Raw genomic sequence first — 16556 nt, 5'->3', positions numbered from 1 at the left:
GCTGCTATCCCGCTTTTCATTACAGTATTGCTTTTGGCACTGGAAATGCAGAATCAGGAAACTGAAGTTATGGCAGTGTTATTTACCTTAAAGAAACTAACATTAAACATCAATTTAAGCTTCCTCAGCTATTTTTTTTAGATGTGTCCTTTATTTTGCAGCTGACCTATATTTTGAAAGCCCATGTTCCATGTTTAGGACTTGATATTTTGAGAGCAATGGCAGAGATGGACTCAACAGAATTGGAGAATTTGGGGGTTTTCATTTGTTTAGTGTAGCTAGTGTAACGTGATTTGTCAAGTGGATCACAATCCTAGAAATCATATAGGTGTCCATGCATTACAGAAGATCTCACGGCCTCTGTGTCATAGGCTGGACCACTTCGGGGTCAGTAATCCTTCACACCCAAATAGAACAGTGAAGGTCTATTATTAATAATAGGTGAGATGAGCCAAGAAGGAAACATTCAGATCTCAATCCAAGTTAGATTTGGGCAAGGATTCGGGGCTCAGATTCAAGACTGAATCCATGCTTGGGTTCAAGTTTGGACCCACAGCTCTGAAATTGCATGAGCTGTTCTCGTGGGATTTCTGCTGGGAGCCTCCCAAGTTCAGTTTTTATTGTAAATGTCTTTGTATAGCCCTAGAATTTTCTGAGCTCAGGCCCAGATTAATGCATGGGCCAGATTAGTACATAGGCAAACTAGGAACATGCCTTGGGCCCAAATTCAGGGGGGGGTTGGGGGAGAAAAGGGTACATTTTGTTTTGGTTAACCAATGCAGATTTGCTTGCAAACAGAAAGAACTTCACCCACTTGAATGAGCGGTGTTGTGACCGGGCACACAGGGTCGCTCCACCACTCAAATTTGGCCCCGGCACCTCTCTGTCATGATGGAGGGCTGCCATCCCAAATTTGAATGAGTGACATTGTGACCTGGTGCTTGGAGTCGCACTTCCCCTGACACTCAAATTTGTCCCAGCTGCCCCTCCGTCATATTGTGACCCCATGTGCCAGGTCGCAATGCCACTCTCACAAGAGAGTGAAGATCTTTCAGTCTACACCAGTGGATTGGCTGGCAGAAGTAGTCCTCACACAAAGCTAAGACTCATTTTGCTATTCCAATCAAAGCCAAGGTGAAAGGAGGGCACTGGATGAAGAAACCACTTCCTTCTCCAACAGCAATACATGGACAGTCTGGGATGGGAATTTACTGCAATGGCATGTATGGGAGGGGACATCACTGAAGTGTATTTTCCCCCTTTCTTTCAGTGTATCGACTGTTTGTTGTTATTCATAATAGAAGGTGGAGGCCCAGAAGTGTATGTTTGATGAGGGCCCAGTGATAGGTAAATCTGTTCTCATCCCGGCTAGCTGTAGTTAAAAAAAAATCTGTACACAAAGAACAACAAAAGAAGTGGGATTAGACCTTATACTTCATCTGGTTGTCGGAAGGAGGTTTCCAATCTTATTTTAGCACATTCCTTTATTGAATTCTTGTCATGTGGAGGCCTTACAATATTCTGGTCTCACTTGGGGCAAAAGGGTGGTGGGGAGCTCATTCATCTAAACTCAGAACTCACTCAGACATCATGAGTTCTCAGTTTAAACTCCGAAATTGTCGGTTTGAATTCCATTTGGGTCTAGCAAAACATGAGTTCTGGGCTGCAGATTGGGGACTTCTGGTTTGGGTTCAGTTTTGGTTCACCCTGGTGTAACCTAGAACTAGGGCAAGAAGACCTTTCCAGTGAGAATCTTTACAGTTTCCATTGCATGAGCTTCCCTTGGAAAATGAAAAAAAGTTCCAGAGGGTTTACTTAGAGATTTAAGCTCTCTAGAGTAAGGACCATCTTTTTGTTGTGTGTTTGTACAGCAACTAGCACAGTGGTGTCCTGGCCCGTGACCGGGCTGCTAGATGCTACGATACTATAACCAATACATGATAAACACAACTGAGTTCTCCCATCCTTTGTCTCTAATAATGGGAGAAGTTTCAAATCACAGGTTTTCTCACTCCATTTTTAGTCTTTTTAAAACATTTTGAAACTGAAAATCGATGCATCAGTGCTAACAATTGGTCGGGAACTGGGGAGGTGATACTGATCGGGGTGGGAAGAAATACATTGACATTTACAGATTCTAGAGCAAAAGTAACAAAATCCAAGAGGCATTCCTTAAGCCCTGCAACTGTCTCCACACTAGGGACAGATCTCAAATCGATTCCTCACCAGAAATGTGATTTTCCCATGGGAGGATATGACAGGGGCAGACACAGCGTGACCATTTTCTCTCATGTTTTATTCGATGAATATTGATTGAACACACTGTTCTGTTCACTTGCATGGAGCTGTGTATGCGTGTGAAAATATCTTTGTTAAATGGACGCTGTGCGATTTTGTCCTTGCACTTATCTCCAAGCTCATTCAGCCGGAAAGCGCCTCATCCCCAGCTGTGTATTTACTCTGCATTTTCTCTCTCACACACGCAATCGATTTGCTTTTTTCTTTTTCCTACTGAAACCCTCATCCTCAGGACATCTCTTATCATATATTCCAGGTCTCTTTTCAACTTTGCCACAGCTGCTTGGTATATTTTATTTTCCATTAATTGATTTTTGGTGCCTACTCTTTTGAAATGCTTTTTAAGTAATAGTTAATTCCTGCCATTAAAGATAATATCACCTCCTATGAAAGGCCATTAGAAATTGTTTCATTCGGCCCAACCAAATGGGGTCCATCTCTGATGCATGCATAAGGCACTTCAGCTACAAGTGTTTCAAGTATTGTGATGAACAAACCTCAACAAATTTGGAGGTTCAGTTTATCAAAGCCCCAGACACTTAAGATTCTCACCCATAATAGCCAAACCTATTTGGACTTTTCCTTCTCATATGACCATCTTTCCTCCACCAGCATCGCCAGAGGTTTCTCCCAGGACATATTGATTTAGGCTTCAAAGTCTGATAATTGGGCACCCTTGTTGAAAAGAATTGGAGGCCTGTTGGGGAACGTGGGTCATTGTCATCTCTGAACGCTTTCTAACCGAAGAAAGGTTCTAGACTGGGTTGGGTCGACCATTTGTTTCGTTACTCATTCATTTAACTAATTTCTGAAGCACATTTCACCATGACTTCTTCTTCAATTGTGGGAATTTAACTCAGTTCATCAAATGCTCAGCAAAATAAATGGATTTGCAGCAATCCCAGAAAGCTGCTAACTTTAGGTTCGGATGGCTCTGCCAAGAGGAAGAGCTCCCAGAGGCAAGGGCTCCTCTGGTGAGAGAGCCCAGCTCCTGCACTGTTGAAGTGAAAGAGCTCAGCTATCAGACACTGAGTATACATATTTACTGTAGCAAGTGCTTTTCAGCCACTCTGACAGGCAATCTCTCACAGAATCTGGTCCCAGGCCATGTGTGTACAACATCCCCCACAATCCATAGCAAATGGGCTGTGCCTCTCCCCTGTGCAAGCAGATAAAACACAGCGGTTGTTGCTGTGGGTTCTAGGACTAAGCCCTGGCCCTCACTGTAGCCACCAGAAGTTCTGCCTCCAGCGGTGGAGCAAGCAGGGGCAGCTCCAGGCACCAGCGCAGCAAGCGCGTGCCTGGGGCGGCAAGTCGCGTGGAGCGGCCTGCCAGTCACTGTGAGGGCAGCAGTCAGGCGGCCTTCGGCGGCGTGCCTGCGGGAGGTCCGCTGGTCCCGCGGTTTCGGCGACAATTCGGTAGCGAGTACACCGAAGCCACAGGACCGGCAGATCACCTGCAGAAACGCTGCCGAATCCGCGTGACCGCGGATCACCCGCAGGCATGCTGCCGAAGGCCGACTGACTGCCGTGACTGGGGCAGCAAAAAACATAGAGCCGCCCCTGGGAGCAAGTTCAGTGTCTCTAGACCAGTTTGCTTTACCATTTCATTGGGAGGTTTCGTTGTTCTTTGGCAATATCAATTTCACTTCAGCTTCTGGCTCCTCTCTCCCTCTCCTCAGCTGAGGAATCACCAGAGAACTGAGACTCTAACCCTCTGGAGGGAGGGTCCTCTAGTGTAGCATCTCTCTACCAGGCCCCCTCCTCCCCTCCCACCCACCCAGCAACAGAGCAGCCACCTATGCTCTGAGCCAAGTCCAAGAGGTGCTTTTCAGGAGTTTCCGAGGCTGAGCTACTCCCAGTCTGTTGCCAGTCAGCCAACCCTCATTCCGACATGGGACAATAGGATTTGGCTCTTACAAACAGCAGTTCAAATGGAGCATGTGAAGGTTCTCCCAGAAGTGGACATGACCCGTCACAGCCTTTAGTCTACTTCCCCAAGCACCATTTCAAGGCTGGTGAAAAAACCCTAAACACTAAGCAAAGGAAGGAAACCATTATCCAGAGCATTTGAACAGGAAGGAGGTTTGATAACAGCCAGACGTGGCTTCCTTGCCTTGGCTGTGTTTTCTTTCAGCCACGTTTTGGCCAAGATGCCATTGGCTCTTCCTCCTGTAAAATACAAAACTCCAGCTCCCTTCCAGTGCATGAAAATCATTAAGACTCCCGTGAGTGAGTCTGTGGGACCGTTTTAGCTAACGATTAACCTTTAGCTCTCCTTCCCCTTGTGCATTTGGATTAAAAGGGCAACCTGGAGAGCGGCAGCAGCAAAGATGAGTGAGTCATTCACTAAAGCTACAGACTAAGGGCTTTTCCAGGTGTGGAGTCCACCGATAAAGAGTTTGGAACCAGCAAGCCAGGCAGTGAGAGGACTGAACTTGCTCGACGCTCCACTTTGTGACCAAGCTTTCCTCAGGATGTTTCTGAGCTTCATCCTGTTGTGTTCAATGATGCCACCAATGTTTGTATGGTACAGCCTGCAGCTACTGACTTTTCAATGCCTTCAGCTCCATGCTCTTCTCTGTTCTGGGGAGTCTCTTCTAACTAGAGAGATTATAGCGCTGCCTTGTACTGAAGTCTAGTGGGTAGAGCAAGGTGCTGGGAGTCAAGACTCTGAGAGTCTCTTCCTGGCTCTGCCATCAACTCACTGTGTGACTTTGGGTATGTCACTTACCACCTCTGGCCTCAGTTCCCCACTCTAGAAAATGAGGAGAATGCAGGGGCTTTGTGAGGCTTCAGTCATCAAGAGTTGTAACGCCTGTTGAGATTCTTGGAGGAAAAGATACTTTATAAGAGTAAAGCGTTCTGATTAACATTCGTGTTACCTAACAAGGGCTCGCCAATTAGTTCACTCCTGGCTGAAGAAAAGATGAAGGGAGATGAACACTGTTTGCACTTGTTTCATTTCATACAGGCCTGATGCCCTTAAGCTGTTTAAACAGACTCTCTGCAGCAATAGCTGGAACCGTGACCGTGTGATTCCTCGGCGCCGGGGGCAGCGTGCCTCGCGGCACATTAACCCAGTGAGTGCTCAGAAGGGAGAGCTGCCTACCACCTCACAGCAGCAGCATGTCCCACCTCGTGGTGCGCGGCCGACGGATCAACTGGACTCTGGTGCTGGTGTTGGGGTATCTCTTTTACCTCCTCCTGGGGGCCATGGTGTTCCAGCTGCTGGAGAAGCAGGCAGAGGCCCAGTCTCGGTACCAATTCCAGCTGGAGAAACTCAAGTTCCTGCAGAACTACACGTGCTTGGACAAGCAAGCCCTGGAACAGTTTGTGCAGGTAAGAGGACCAGGCTGCCCAGCTCTGAGTTCAAGGCTTAGTTTGGTCCTGGAGGGTTTATCCATTTTTACTAAAAATGCAGTGGTCGATTTAACATCTGTGAAATTAAAGAACTAGCTGTCTAAAGAAAGGCAGATGCTGTGCAAGCTCCCTCCACACCATTCTGCCATTTCACCTCAATCCTGACCTACAGCACGTCTTGCCTTTTCCATGGTGAGGCTCCCCAAACACACACTTTGGCTGATGCAACTGAGGGCTGCCTCACTGTAATTCCCCTCTCCCAGGCCTGTGCCCAGCTCAGCCCGTCGGTACGGCACTGATGAACGCTATTGCAAACCTTAAGAAAGAAAGGCAGCCCGGCCAGCGCAGCTCAGCCCAGACCTGTATCATCTCTACACGTCTCTGCCTGGACCCTGTCCTGCAGCACCCCTTGCTGTTCCAGCTCTAGCCCTTTCAAATGCCATGAGCTATGCCATATTGTACTGTGTTTGGGGGAGTGGGTAAACATCCACAAGGTACCAGGTTAAGATGTGTAAACTCCATTTCATTTGTTACCTCAGGCAGTATTTGACACCAGGTCGGCAGAAGCGAAAGCATGTACAGTGAGATCTTTAAATTCATTTACTTTGTCATTTAGAGGAACCAACACAACATGTACTTGCATCTGGTCCAATGTGCACTCAAAATAAATAGGTTTTAAGCTTAAAACAGGTTCAAGGGCAGTTGCAATACCCTCTAAGGTTACTGAAAGCTGTACTCCTTGGTTGTAGTATGCAATGACAGGGCAATAAGAAATCCTTGAATCAATCAGATCTCTTCTTCGTGCTCGTAATTTCTCCAGCAGCAGACTGGGAGCCTTTCCTTCTGCTAACTGTTTCAGTAAGGCCATTAAACTACTCCAAACAGGATGCCAGTTTGCATTGTACTCTTGGTCTGATGGGTTTCCACCGATCAATTCCCAGATCAACAAAGAGCCCGGCAGGCACAGTAGATGGACTTGATAGAAGAGTGAAGTACAGATCACAAAGGTAGCAGGAAGTGAATGATTCTGCCTGAACCTTGGTCCATTAAGACCACTGGGTAATTACTAATACTACAATGTGTTACTTGTTGAGTGCTTTGCACTGCATGGAACATGACAGAGAAGAGAGCCCTGATGCCCAGATAGGGAGAGATGATGACTCCCAGCTCTAAGCCCAATTGGGATATCTTCATAGGGCTAATGCATTATTTAGTCCAGTCCCTAATAACCTAGGAAGCTCCCTGGGGGCCAAATTCTCCTGTCTTACACCAATAGAACTATATTAAAACTAAAGGGGTTGCACTGTCACTGAGAGAAGAATTTTGCTGAACCTCTGGTTGTATTGAATACAAAGAATGTTTCAACTGCTAGCTGTTCTGGAAAGAACCAGCAGAGGGCCCCAAAGTATCAGATATCATGTATCAGACTTGAAAAGACTCACACTCAAAAACAGCTCACTAGATCACAGGGAGAGCTGTGAAAGACAAGCAGAGAACTGTGTGTCATCCTTCACAATGCCTTTTAGACACATTCCCAGCTATTATTAATAAGAAGGAATAAAATTCTTCCAAAATTGAATCCCTAGCTCTGAGAGCACTGCTAAGAAACCATCACCTGTCGGTAGTCTTTATTGTTTACCTGTTCAATCATGAGACGCCCGTCTACCCAATCTAAAGTGTTGTGCTACTCTGAAAAGTCACTGTGTAAAAGGCATTGTTGCAGCTCCATGCTTATTGTGTGCCAGTGTCACGGGGTCGGCTTTGCTCAGTTAAATTGAAGAACTGGACTTTCTGACTCCCAGCCCTGCAACTCCACCCCCTGGGATCTGAGAGTCAAAAGTTAGTGTTGCTTCTGGCTCATACATTATCTCCAGTAACTGTGTTTGGACTTTACCTCCATTAACAATTGAGTTGATTCTGCAAGAAGCAGATTCCTGTTGTTCCATCTTCGTTAGCTCTGCAGGGCTAGAAGGAAAAACACTGAGATGGGCCTGATCTGAATAGCCTAAAACATCAGGAAATTCACATAAAACTTTGTGACCTGGGCCCATCTCTGGTAAAAACGTATTTTGTGTCAGAAAATGAAGTAGAGCTGACCCTAGATACAGACAGGAAGCAGAATACCTGCGTAAAGAGGAGCCATTTTTACAGTCACTTTGCTGCCCAGGCCCACGCTTCCAGCCATTTGTCAGATAACATCAGTCCTGATACACAGGTCCAAACCCTTGGCTATGGCTAAGGAGAATGCAGTGCAGGTACAGAGGAAGGAATAAAAAGTGGTATAAAGTTCACTTTTGCTCTCTTCAGCCTCTGTGATAGCTCTATGCAGGGCTGGTCCCCTTGCGGAGGGCTGCTCTAATTTACATTGGGTGCTAATGGTCCCAAGAGAACCAAAAAGGCAGTGACAGATTGGTGCAGTATTGGAGCATACCAGCTATACCCGTTTTCCCCAGCCACACCCTCTACACCAGCATCAGGGGTAGGAGGTAGAAGCCATTCTGCTAACGTTTTGTCCCAGAGGATCCTTCTTACGCTGGAATGATCTGCCTGGGTCTGGATATGTTGGCGGCACAGCCAGATCCTGCTAGCATGAGTCACAAAGCAGACAGACCATACCAGAAGATATGGCCCACAGTGTCTGGATATGGATGTGACGGCCCAGAGCGGGTATTTATGGCTGGAGTATTTAAAAGATATTTTAAAACTGCATTAAATTTTCCTTCTGCACTTGGCATGTGCAGCTTAGTGGAGATTATACTTCTGAGCATTTGCACTTTGAACTGCAGAGAACGGAGAGTTGCTCCTTGTGGGCCATGGATTAGAGCTGAGGGCCTTTTAGGCATTCTGAGTGGCAAAGGACAGGGATTTGTACCTCAGTGCAGTCTGAAATTTCATTCTTCTCTCCTCATTCCCACTTAAAAACACAGCAGTCATTTTGGATAGTTTGATTTATCAAACTCCCGGAAGAGGTTTTTAATGGCTAGAACAAAGCTATTTGGTAATAAAAGGGAGAAAAGTGTGAATGGCACTACTATAACGGAATTGAATGTGGCCAGATGCACAACAGTCTTAACTGATGGGTTTCACACGCTTTGCAGATTCCCAGATGCTGTAGGAATTGTTACTGAAAGAATAATGTAAGGTGTTAAACCCCAACCAACCAAAAGTTGTGTTATTCAGTGCGCATCAGATCAGCTAACATTTCAGAAGTGGTGCAATCCACATTGCCCTGGAATGAGGCATTGCAGAGATAATGCCCCCCAGCAGCAGTCAAGGGTTTGGGTTTTGAATGAACATCCCCCAACCTTTAGCGCTGATCTCCTGGTTGTTGAGTCGTTGAGGCTGAGATGGCTATTGGGGCAGCACACTCAGCCCCTCTAGGTTTTGTGTCACTCTAGAAGCAATCCTTTCTGCTGCTTAAGGAGCAGGGTGGTGGGTGCACAAATGAGGTTCATTCAGTCACCTGCTGGAAGGGTGAGGGCCAGGACCTTGGAGCTCAAACGTGGTGAGAGGAAAATAGAACAGATCCTCACAACTCCAACAGATGCCACTGCCCTGTGGAGGGAATATAACAGCAGCCAGGCAATATTCTACTCACCCAGAGGCATTTAGTTGGATATAAGGATCTAGGGGTTATACTGGATCACAAATGGAATATGAGCCAACAATTTGATGCAGTTGCAATAAAGGCTAAAATCATTCTGCAGTGTATGTGTTGTAGGTAAGACACTGGAGGTAGCTGTCCTACACTACTCAGCACTGGTGAGGCCTCAGCTGGAGTACTGCATCCAATTCTGGGTGCCACACTTTAGGAACGATGTGGACAAATTGGAGAGAGTCCAGAAGAGAGCAACAAAAATTATAAAAGAAAACCTCGCCTATGAGGAAACGTTAAAAAAACGGTCAAGTTTAATCTTGAGAAAAGAAGATCAAGGGGGGACCTGATAACAGTCTTCAAATATGTTAAGGGCTGTTATAAAGAGGACTGTGATCAGTTGTTCTGCATGTTCACTGAAGGTAGGCCAAGAAGTAATGGGTTTAATCTGCAGCAAGGAAAATTTAGGTTAGATATTAGGAAAACCTTTCTAACTATAAGGGTAATTAAGTGCTGGAATAGGCTTCCAAGGGAGGTTGTGGACTCCCCATCATTAGAGGTTTTTAATAACAGTTTAGACAAACACCTTCCAGGAATGGTCGAGATATAGTTAGTTCTGAGCAGTGCAGGGGGATGGACTAGATCAGGGATTGGCAACCTTTGGCACGCGGCTATTTGTTTACCTGCCGCGTCCGCAGGTTCGGCCGATCGCGGCTCTCACTGGCCGCGGTTCGCCGCTCCAGGCCACTGGGGGCTGCGGGAAGCAGCGTGGGCTGAGGGATGTGCTGGCCACCCTTCCCACAGCCCCCATTGGCCTGGAGCGGCGAACCGCAGCCAGTGGGAGCCGCAATCGGCCGAACCTGCGAACGCGGCAGGTAAACAAACTGGCCCGGACCTCCAGGGGCTTTCCCTGAACAAGCAGCGGACCAGCTTTGAGAAGCACTGACTTAGGAGACTATGTCCCATGTTCATAAATGACTTAAGGTATTTAGGTGCCTAGCTGCCTCTAAGTTCCTAAGTCCACTATTTAGACACCTCTGACATTTTCAAAACTGCCCATCTGCTGCTGCCTACTCCCATGGGAGCCACAATCGGCCGAACCTGCGGATGCGGCAGGTAAACAAACCGGCCCAGCCCACCAGGGTGCTTACCCTAGCGGGCCGCGGGCCAAAGGTTGCCAATCCCTGGACTAGATGAATTCTTGAGGTCCCGTCCAGCCCTAGGATTCTATGATTTTTGACAGACAAGTAAAATATTTCACATTACAACTGAATTTGGGGAGCTGCACTCCCTTTGCCCATGTTGACTTCGGCCCACTGCAACACCCAGCAGGTGAGAGCAGTCTAGAGCAGCAGAGGATGTCTCATAAATTAACCCCAGGCTGTCAGACAGAAAGGAAAGGCCTGGAGATGATTGGTGGAGATACTGAGAAGCTATAGCTAAAAACAGAACTAGCCCTCATGATGTAGAGGTGAGCCAGCCACTCCTCCCCCTCCACCCACAAACATGCATGAGTCACACGTAAGTCTGGGATGAGATGGAGAGTGGGAGGGATGGAGGAGGAGCAACCTTTGTTTTTATGGTTTATCATCACTTTGTTTCCCTAATTCAAGTCCTTTCGGTGCTCCCTCCATTCCCTTCCCTTCATCCTCCAGCAAGTTACTGAAATGTTCGTACTTGGGTGCTCCTGTTCTCCTATAAGGAGGGCACAGGCCCCTGGCCAGCTCTACTCCTCAGGCCTTTGCTGAGCCACTGAGAGACCTATATCAGGTCCTTCTGGTCAAACTCTAACCTGTCTAGAAACTCCATTGCTTATTACACATCTAAGCTTGCTCAAGACATCCATCAACACTCACCTGTCCATCCTTTTTACCTGACAATCTCTTTGTCATGAGCCTATACATGCTGCTCACCTGTGCTGTCTTGTGCTCTTCTTCTGCTTCAGGTCATCCTGGAAGCATGGGAGAAAGGGGTCAACCCAGAAGGAAACTCTACCAACCCCAGCAACTGGGACTTCAGCAATTCTTTCTTTTTTGCAGGAACCGTTGTCACAACTATAGGTGAGGCAGCCTCTCTTCCTATTAACCTCTTCCTCTGTCAACAGATGCTTCCTCCAACTGTCTTGTGAAAGACTGAATCACTAGTGACAGCTGGATAGACTAGACCTGTCAGGAGAGTCTGTATCAGTGTGGGGCATATTTAAAGTGCCACATTTTCAGCCAGCCTCCAATTCTGCATGTTCATTCTGCACACCCAGCTTATTGCACCTTCAAAAGTGGGCACATGCCCATTTTGCACCTGCAAAGCCTTCATTTGCATATGCAGACTGCGCTGTGTGTGCAAGACAGGTACTGCACCTGCTTGTGCAAACCAAGTTAGTTGCGTTCGTCACAAAATTGGAGCCCTGGGTTGAAAATCAGACCCCTAATGTGGAAGGATAAGATATTTTTAAATAATTTTTCATGTCCAGTGTTCTTTTGATAGTGACAAAGATTTGGGGCCCAATCAGTGGCTGTGCCATTTTCTCCAGCCAGAATTCTGTCTGGAAAGGTGTGGATAAGCTGGGGCACAATGGAACTGAACTAAACTGACCTTCCAAGCCTTTTAATTTAATTGTCCCTTTTTTCTCTCCTTCACTGCAGGTTACGGTAACTTGGCCCCCAGTACGGTGGCTGGGCAGGTGTTCTGTGTGTTTTATGCCTTGTTTGGGGTGCCGCTTAACCTGGCCTTTCTCAATCAGCTGGGGAAAGGACTCAACGCACACCTGATCCCTCTGGAGAGATGGGTGCACAAGCCAGGCCGTGCTCGGGTACAGTATCCATTTATCATTGGTCTTCCTCTGTTTTAAAGCTAATTGGTTTTCTGAAACAGGTGGCACCTCAGGCTTCGCTGCTGCCTATTTGTGTGTAGATCCTGGGACATCATAATCATGTGTCCTTTCTATATCAGGAAGTTAACACGTCACATTTATAGATGATGACATTGAAGTACACCTCTACCTCAATATAACACTGTCCTTGGGAGCCAAAAAATCTTACCGTGTTATAGGTGAAACCATGTTATATTGAACTTGCTTTGATCCACCGGAGTGCGCAGCCCCGTCCCCCCCGGAGCACTGATTTACCGTGTTATATCTGAATTCGTGTTATATCGGGTTGCGTTATATCGAGGTAGAGGTGTAATTTGCTCTTGTCTGAAGGAAACGATCTTTGCCTGTCTTAAGCCCTGATTCCCCAGAACACGTTAGCATGGTCTTAACTTTGAGCATGTGCCCAAGTCCCATTGACTTTGATGGACTACAAGTATGTACTTAAGTGCTGCACTGAATCAGGCCTACGGTGCCCAGCCTGTAGTGGTTTTAAACTACAGTAGAACCTGAAAGTTACGAACCCCTCGGGAATGGTGGTTGTTCATAACTCTGAAATGTTTGTAACTTTAAACAAAATGTTGTGGTTTTCTTTTAAAAGTTTACAACACCTCTGGGAGATAGGTAATGAACTATTTTACATTAGGGGAAAACTGAGGCAGAGACAATAAGGCCCATGCTTTCAGACTTGCAAATTCAGTAGTTATGACTGTGAGTTCATTCAAGGTAAATGCACGCACAGAATTAGTCATGTATTTGTTGGCCATTGATGTCAATGGTTGCCAACTCTCACCATTTTATCATGAGCCACACATACTTGGTGTTTTTGTTAAAGGTCCAGCTCCTGGAGTCATGTGAAAATCTCAGCTTTCATTTAAATAAAATTAGTTTCTAGTCCTCTTGGTTGCGGACAGATGTTTGAAAATGTGATCTGAGCTCACCCCTGTATTTTCTACAAACCAGCAACAATAAAAAAATCCACTAACCACCCCGTGACAGACACTCAATGCCGCTGAGCTGCCATTTTCCTTCTCTCCTACAGGTAGTGCAGACACTGGCATTGGCCCTCTTTCTGACCGCCGGGACCTTGCTTTTTCTAGTATTCCCACCTATGATCTTCAGTTATGTAGAAGGCTGGAGCTATGGAGAAGGCTTCTACTTCACCTTCATCACCCTCAGCACCATTGGATTTGGGGATTATGTAGTAGGTAATGAAGGGGGTGGGGTTGGATGAACTTTATAGGCCTGTGTTCTTAGACCACTGTAAATTGGGAATAACTCTGCAGAAGTTAATGAGTTACACCAGTGCAAGTCTGGCATAAATAGATCAGAATCTGGCCCTATGTCTCTACTAAGACTGCCAACAAGGCCGTTAAGTATTGCCAATTGTGGTGATGGGCATGGATTCTTGTCCACTGAGACCCACCAAATTCATTTCACACAGACCACTGAACACCGATTAGATAGTAACTGTTCCCAACCTGGTTTAGAGTGAGCCACAGACATAGAGGTGAAAGACTCTATATCCCATTACTAATCCTGCGACCCATCCAGTCCCAATTAGTGTCACCCATGTATGGACTAGACAAGAAACTCTATCAAACATTTTTAGGAATCAAGCCATGTCTAATACTGAGCTGCCAGGGATTATAATTACAGGGTGAATACTAGTAGCAAGCAGAGGCCCTTGTAAGAAAATCTACCAAATGGCAGCATATAATCCCCAGGGGCACTAGCTGTGCCCTAGAGTCACTGCCAGAGAGGAGGCCTTTCTCCTTTCTCTGCACCAGCTCACTTAAGTAACACACTTAACATATGAGGTATAGAATGTCCACATGTGTAGAAAGAACAATAGGTTCTGTCACCTTCTCTGGGGTTTATCCTCCCCTCACTTCCCAGAAGTTTTGTCTCTGCATTGTGAGAGCCTCTTTGCCATAAGGCCTGGCTGTGACACTGTGGAGATCAGTGATGCATTTGGTCCTTAGCTGAGGCACTGACCATTCATTCACTAGAACTGCCATATGGGTATCAGTGACAGCCTCCATCCCCCCCATATACATACATATACAAAATGGCACTATTTGCTTGGTAATGTATTCAGCAAATAATATCTGAGCCTCTCTGTTCAGAACTCAGGCATACTGCATACTACAGAAAAAAAAAACATGGGTGTGATAACCTATGGGTGTGGCTAAAATAATATTCTAACATGTTAGAGAACCAGATGTAGAATAAAACATACCTTTCTAATATGGTTATAACATGATCATTTCCCATCAACTCAGGCTAGAATGAATAATTTTACATAGCCCTGGTTAAGGTTAAACACCACATATTAGTTGAAGTTTGATGAAAGTAACAGCTTGATTGCATGGAGATGCCACAAATTGAGTAAATCAGTCACATCACTTTCTTGTCCTATTTATTAGATGTATAGCAGGTATAGTAAAGTGGTCATGATAGGGTTAAATGGGTTACCCAGAGTAGTTTAGGATGGAGCCATGCTCCGTGCCACTCTTACTTCTTGTTTAGTCAGTGGGAGTTTTCCCTTCACTGTATTGTGAAGCAGCAAGTTCCCAGCCTGCAGTTCTGTGTGCAGATGGGGCCTTACAATTTTGATCCCATCTACTCCAAGCCGAACCTCAGACACTGGGGATATGTCTACACTTAAAATGCTACAGCTGTATTGCTGTAGCGCTTCAGTGTAGACACTACCTGTGTCGACAGGAGGGGTTCTCCCATCAGCGTAGGTAATCCACCTCCCCAAGAGGCGGTAGTAGGTCGCTGGAAGAATTCTTCTCATGGATACATGGGGACTTAGGTCAGCTTAACTACACTGCTCGACGTGTGGATTTTTTCCACAGTCCTGAACGACATAGTTATGCTGAGTTAATTTTCTAGTGTAGGCCAGGCGTGAGCAAGAAAACACGGGAATCATTCTAGGACATATGCCCACATACAGTAGATTTCTTATGTGGGATCGGTGTAGCTCACATGACCTCGCAATAGACCTTTGCATGAGGTTATGTGTGTTTTGCATCCTGTTGGCCTGTTGTTTGCCAGTCCCAGGGGTCCAGTCTAACATGTGAAGTTTCACGGTTTTTTCAGGCACAGATCCTAACAAGCACTACATCTCGATGTACAGGAGCCTGGCGGCAATTTGGATTGTTTTTGGCTTGGCCTGGCTCGCTCTGGTCTTTAACTTGGGAGCTGACCTGATGGAAAAATTCCTTCAGTTAAAGTGGCACAAGCCTGGCACAGCAGAAGAAGCCATTACCAAGATGGAGGATGACCCTGATCAACCCAGAATCCACATACCTAGCTGAGAGAGGCTCATGGAGAGCACTTTAGAAAGAGCAAGGCTCCCCTGCTCCTGCCTCATACACACCAAGCAAGCTTTCTGGGTAAGAGATTGCTGGATCTAAACCACAGGTTGCAGACTATCTCCAAAGGGGAAGATATTTTCAGAAGAAAGGAAAGCCCTTCATAGTGTAAAGGCAGCAGCTGAATAAAAACCTTTGAGGGAGTGGAACTGTAAAACAAACATCCCAGTATTCATCACTCACTTTCCACTCAACGACTCCCTGGTGCAAGTTCTCCTGAAATAATTAATTACCATCCCTCTGATTTGATCTTTAGCTACTGGAATTGAATTCTGTTAAATCCATAGCAACTGCCTCACAGCGAGGGTGGGAATACCTGACATCAAGAGAGCTGAGCTGAATTTCACTTCCAAGCAGACACAATGAGAAAAACAGGATCAGGCCTGGCCACCTGTTTAACCACATTCATCAAATGAAGCTTTTTCTGAAACCTCTTGGCAGACTTTGTCCTATATGTTCAGTGGTTACATTTCTATCATTGTCCAGCTGGGCTGAAAAGCTTCTCCTTAAAATTGCTTAGAAACACTGTGTCCATTCCAGAGCTGTCTGCATTGTAAGAACTTCATCTGGAATAAACAGGCATCTGATACCAAATTCTGATCTCCCAAGTCCCTTGATAATACCAGTCCCTTGCTCAGTGACTATTGCTGCAAGCAGACTTCCTTATTTCCTGCCAGTTCAGAAATCCTCTGCCAAGGTGTGGTACCTGCTTTGGGCCCATTCATTAAGAAACTCTCATGGACTATGTGAAATCGGTACTGTCCATTCAGTCCTAAGCAAAACTGGCCGACTCCTCCCATTCCAAATCCTGCTCTCTGTTACATGCCTGGCATTAGTTGGTGAGAACAAGGAGTCTGATTTTCTCACAACTGCTGTCAGCCAAGAGTAACAGCTCTTACATCAGTCAAGGAGGTGGAAAAGCAAAACAAAAGCCACACATGTGTGGAACGATCCTGTCGTTGAACCACAGAAATATGGGTCCCACGTACAACAAACTTTATAAAGAGTTAATCAATAATGTCTTCTACAGATATGCTTGTAACCATGATGAC

At 46.0% G+C, this 16556-nt stretch overlaps 1 protein-coding gene across 1 annotated transcript; it reads left to right on the top strand.

The window, feature by feature from the left end:
• The first annotated feature begins 5426 nt into the window (after positions 1–5426).
• KCNK16 (potassium two pore domain channel subfamily K member 16) lies at positions 5427–15447 on the top strand. The gene is made up of 5 exons (XM_065401590.1): positions 5427–5639; positions 11201–11315; positions 11898–12064; positions 13164–13329; positions 15230–15447. The coding sequence occupies exons 1-5, from the start codon at positions 5427–5429 to the stop codon at positions 15445–15447; spliced, it is 879 nt and encodes a 292-aa protein (XP_065257662.1).
• Positions 15448–16556: the final 1109 nt, after the last annotated feature.

This window comes from Emys orbicularis, chromosome 3, assembly GCF_028017835.1.
Source record: "Emys orbicularis isolate rEmyOrb1 chromosome 3, rEmyOrb1.hap1, whole genome shotgun sequence".
Classification (NCBI taxonomy): Eukaryota; Metazoa; Chordata; order Testudines; family Emydidae; genus Emys; species Emys orbicularis.
The sequence above is the reverse complement of the archived record's forward strand: the minus strand, read 5'-3'. Positions and strand labels throughout refer to the sequence as shown.

Bases quoted from the DNA above. Each gene is read 5' to 3' on its own strand.
- KCNK16 (XM_065401590.1), top strand. From the start codon at position 5,427: ATGTCCCACCTCGTGGTGCGCGGCCGACGGATCAACTGGACTCTGGTG. The intron at 12,065-13,163 runs GTACAGTATCCA...TCTCTCCTACAG, and splicing joins ACAAGCCAGGCCGTGCTCGG to GTAGTGCAGACACTGGCATT. The intron at 13,330-15,229 runs GTAATGAAGGGG...CGGTTTTTTCAG, and splicing joins ATTTGGGGATTATGTAGTAG to GCACAGATCCTAACAAGCAC.